A 2651-nucleotide genomic window follows, 5' to 3' on the forward strand; every position below is an offset into this window, starting at 1 on the left:
GTTTGCTTTCATGTACAACAGTTTTTGGTTCCTTGTCTGATTATACTATGTATGTGTGGTGCTCTGCCTAACCAAATCACTGAAAACAAGCACTAAATGGCAACACATACATGCCTAATTAGTAGGGTGCCACCTTATCCACATAAGCCTTTACAAATCTAATTAATTCTTAGGCTTCTTAAATCGTATGCATGTCTACTCTTTCCCTCTATTGCCCACTTACTAGGATTCAATATTGTTGCAAAAAGGGGCATTTGAATATACTTCTCATACAAAAGAAAAAATGACCTCCCTGGCTTGCATGGACTTGCAACCCAGCTGGTTTTGCTCTCTCTCTCTCTCTCTCTCTCTCTCTCTCTCTTTGTGGGAAATAGCATTTGAAAGGACATGAGAGAAAGACTTTTTAAGCTTTTAGAGGGAGACATGTTCATCAACTAAAATTGAATGACCTTCACGCATATGGATACTAAGGCCGTTTACACACTGCCTGCCCAAAATTAGGCAGCAGGTGTGAGTGTCTGCGTGGACGACAATAGACGCAGACTGGTTGGTAGCATTCTCGGAGCAGTGGACAAGGGCTTGGGCAGTCAGGACTGCATGTCCATCAATGGGCGGGCTGTGGCCTTTGCACCTGATTTGTCGAAAGCACTGAGCAACCAACAACGTTGTTGCTGTAACCCCTCCCCCCAAGTTTGGTGTGTAAAGGCTACCTGTCCAATCCAAAAAGGGATGGGTAGGTGCAGTTTTGGTGTGTAAGCAGCCTAAGGCTTGTGTCACACATGTCCGCTCGGATGTGTGTGAGACTGAAGTGGCAAAAGGTAGTTCGTCCAAGAATTTGTCCGTTGCTTTGAGTAAACACCCGGGGCAGACTCCTCGCCCATCTCCGCTTCATGCAAGACATGCTCAAAAGCGATGGCGCGAAGAGCTTTAACATGATTCGAGCTGATGGCATTGTGCGAAGCATGCGAAAGCTACACCAGCTGGGCTACGCCCATTCGACGAATATTCAAGTCGAAAAAAGCAACGCCCAAGTGTACACTTTAGGGCCTGTCCTGCTTGACAAGGGCCTAAGACCTTTAGCAGTTCTATATATAAGTTTTGCTCCCTGATGTCGCTGGGGCTTGAACTTTGAACTAACTCGAGGGTTTAAACCATCTGTGGCTTCTAGGGTTTTCTTTATGTTCACCTGCGTAGAGTCCTTCTTTGGAGCAGCATGGCGTTGTCTATGAGGTATGGAGATTGTCTCATCATTCTTGGGATCTCCTTCGCCTCCGCGATGGTCTGCGAAGCCATATCCTGGATTCTGATCTACAGAACGGCATCCTACAAAAGTCTCCGCTCCAGCATTGACCGCGCGTCCAGGAAGTTAGAGGTGATGAAGGGGACGAGCACTGGTGTTTCCGCAGCCTCGTCCAGCAAGAGCTCTAAGGTCAAGAAGATGGATCGCCTTGAGAACAGCCTTAAGGAGTCGAGTCGAGACCTCTCCTTTGCTAAATTCAAGTCGGGAGGCGTCGTCGCCATCGTTCTGATCGTCGTCTTCGGCTTGCTTAACTCGCTTTTTGAAGGTAAATCTGTTGCTAAGCTTCCTTTCTCCCCTGTTCCATTCGTGCAGAGGATGAGTCATCGCGGGCTTCATGGTGATGACCCCACCGATTGTGCTATGGTTTTTCTCTACTTTCTTTGTTCTGTAAGCATCAGATCTAATCTGCAAAAGCTTCTAGGATTTGCTCCTCCTCGAAATGCTGCAAGCACAGGCTTGTTTCCCATGCCTGATTCAAAAACTAAGTGAACCATGAAGCTCTTAAAAGCGTTGTCCTGGGGATTAAGCCCCTTGTACATTAGAGAAAATTTGAAGGTTATATTCCCGGAATGCGTTCAATACAGGCATTCCGCTTTGTCATTCCCTTCCTACAAGATTTGAGCACTGAATTTTCTGCAAAACAAATAAGGAGAGGATCTCCTGTAATTCTGTTTGTAGGATGCACTGCTCCCTCTTTGCATAGACTCTGGAGTAGCATATGATGGATGTTTATCTCCTGATGTTCTCTGTTGTAAAATTGCCTGTCCGACGTTTTGGAAGTTCTGGGTTTCTTGTTGCTTGTCAATGTGAATGGATGGAGGTGATTAATTCTTTGAGGAAAGGAACCACGTACATCTGATCCTGTGCTGAATCATTTCTATCAACTGAGTCGCAATCTTGCTTTTGCCGTTCTTTTCTGCTCCGTGCTCTTTTGGTATGGTCTAGCTACTAGTTTTGTGATTGCTGTTCAGAATTATGTATCCTTAGATAGCACTTTGGTTGTTATATAAATAATTGCTTTTAACTACAAAGAGGTTACTTCTACCATGGAATTTTTGTAAAACTGGTTTTCTTTAATGGTCCTGTCCTGAAAGTGATTTTAAAAAGTACCGAAGTGAGCTGCCGGTGATGAGACTCCATGTCATGCACCACGCTGATTATTCGTGCTGATTTTACCGAGTGTTCTGAGGCTTCACAGTGCGTACTCTATTTTCCATACTGGATCCGGATCAAAGTCTTAGTTTATGCTTTACCTTTGTATCTGATGGTTGCATCTGCTGCAATTTATGAATGGATATTTTTTGTTTTTCCTGAAACATGGTGTAATTTTGTTCTAGCTATACATGTGGGC

At 44.7% G+C, this 2651-nt stretch overlaps 1 protein-coding gene across 1 annotated transcript; it reads left to right on the forward strand.

Moving 5' to 3' along the window:
* Positions 1-1127: 1127 nt before the first annotated feature.
* On the forward strand, positions 1128-2141 carry LOC147446874 (uncharacterized). Its single transcript, XM_086522819.1, has one exon. It carries the CDS (start codon positions 1214-1216, stop codon positions 1787-1789), a length of 576 nt encoding a protein of 191 aa, XP_086378945.1. The 5' UTR covers positions 1128-1213; the 3' UTR covers positions 1790-2141.
* The last annotated feature ends 510 nt before the right edge of the window (positions 2142-2651 follow it).

Source organism: Adiantum capillus-veneris, chromosome 11, assembly GCF_014529385.1.
Source record: "Adiantum capillus-veneris isolate H3 chromosome 11, ASM1452938v2, whole genome shotgun sequence".
NCBI lineage: Eukaryota > Viridiplantae > Streptophyta > Polypodiopsida > Polypodiales > Pteridaceae > Adiantum > Adiantum capillus-veneris.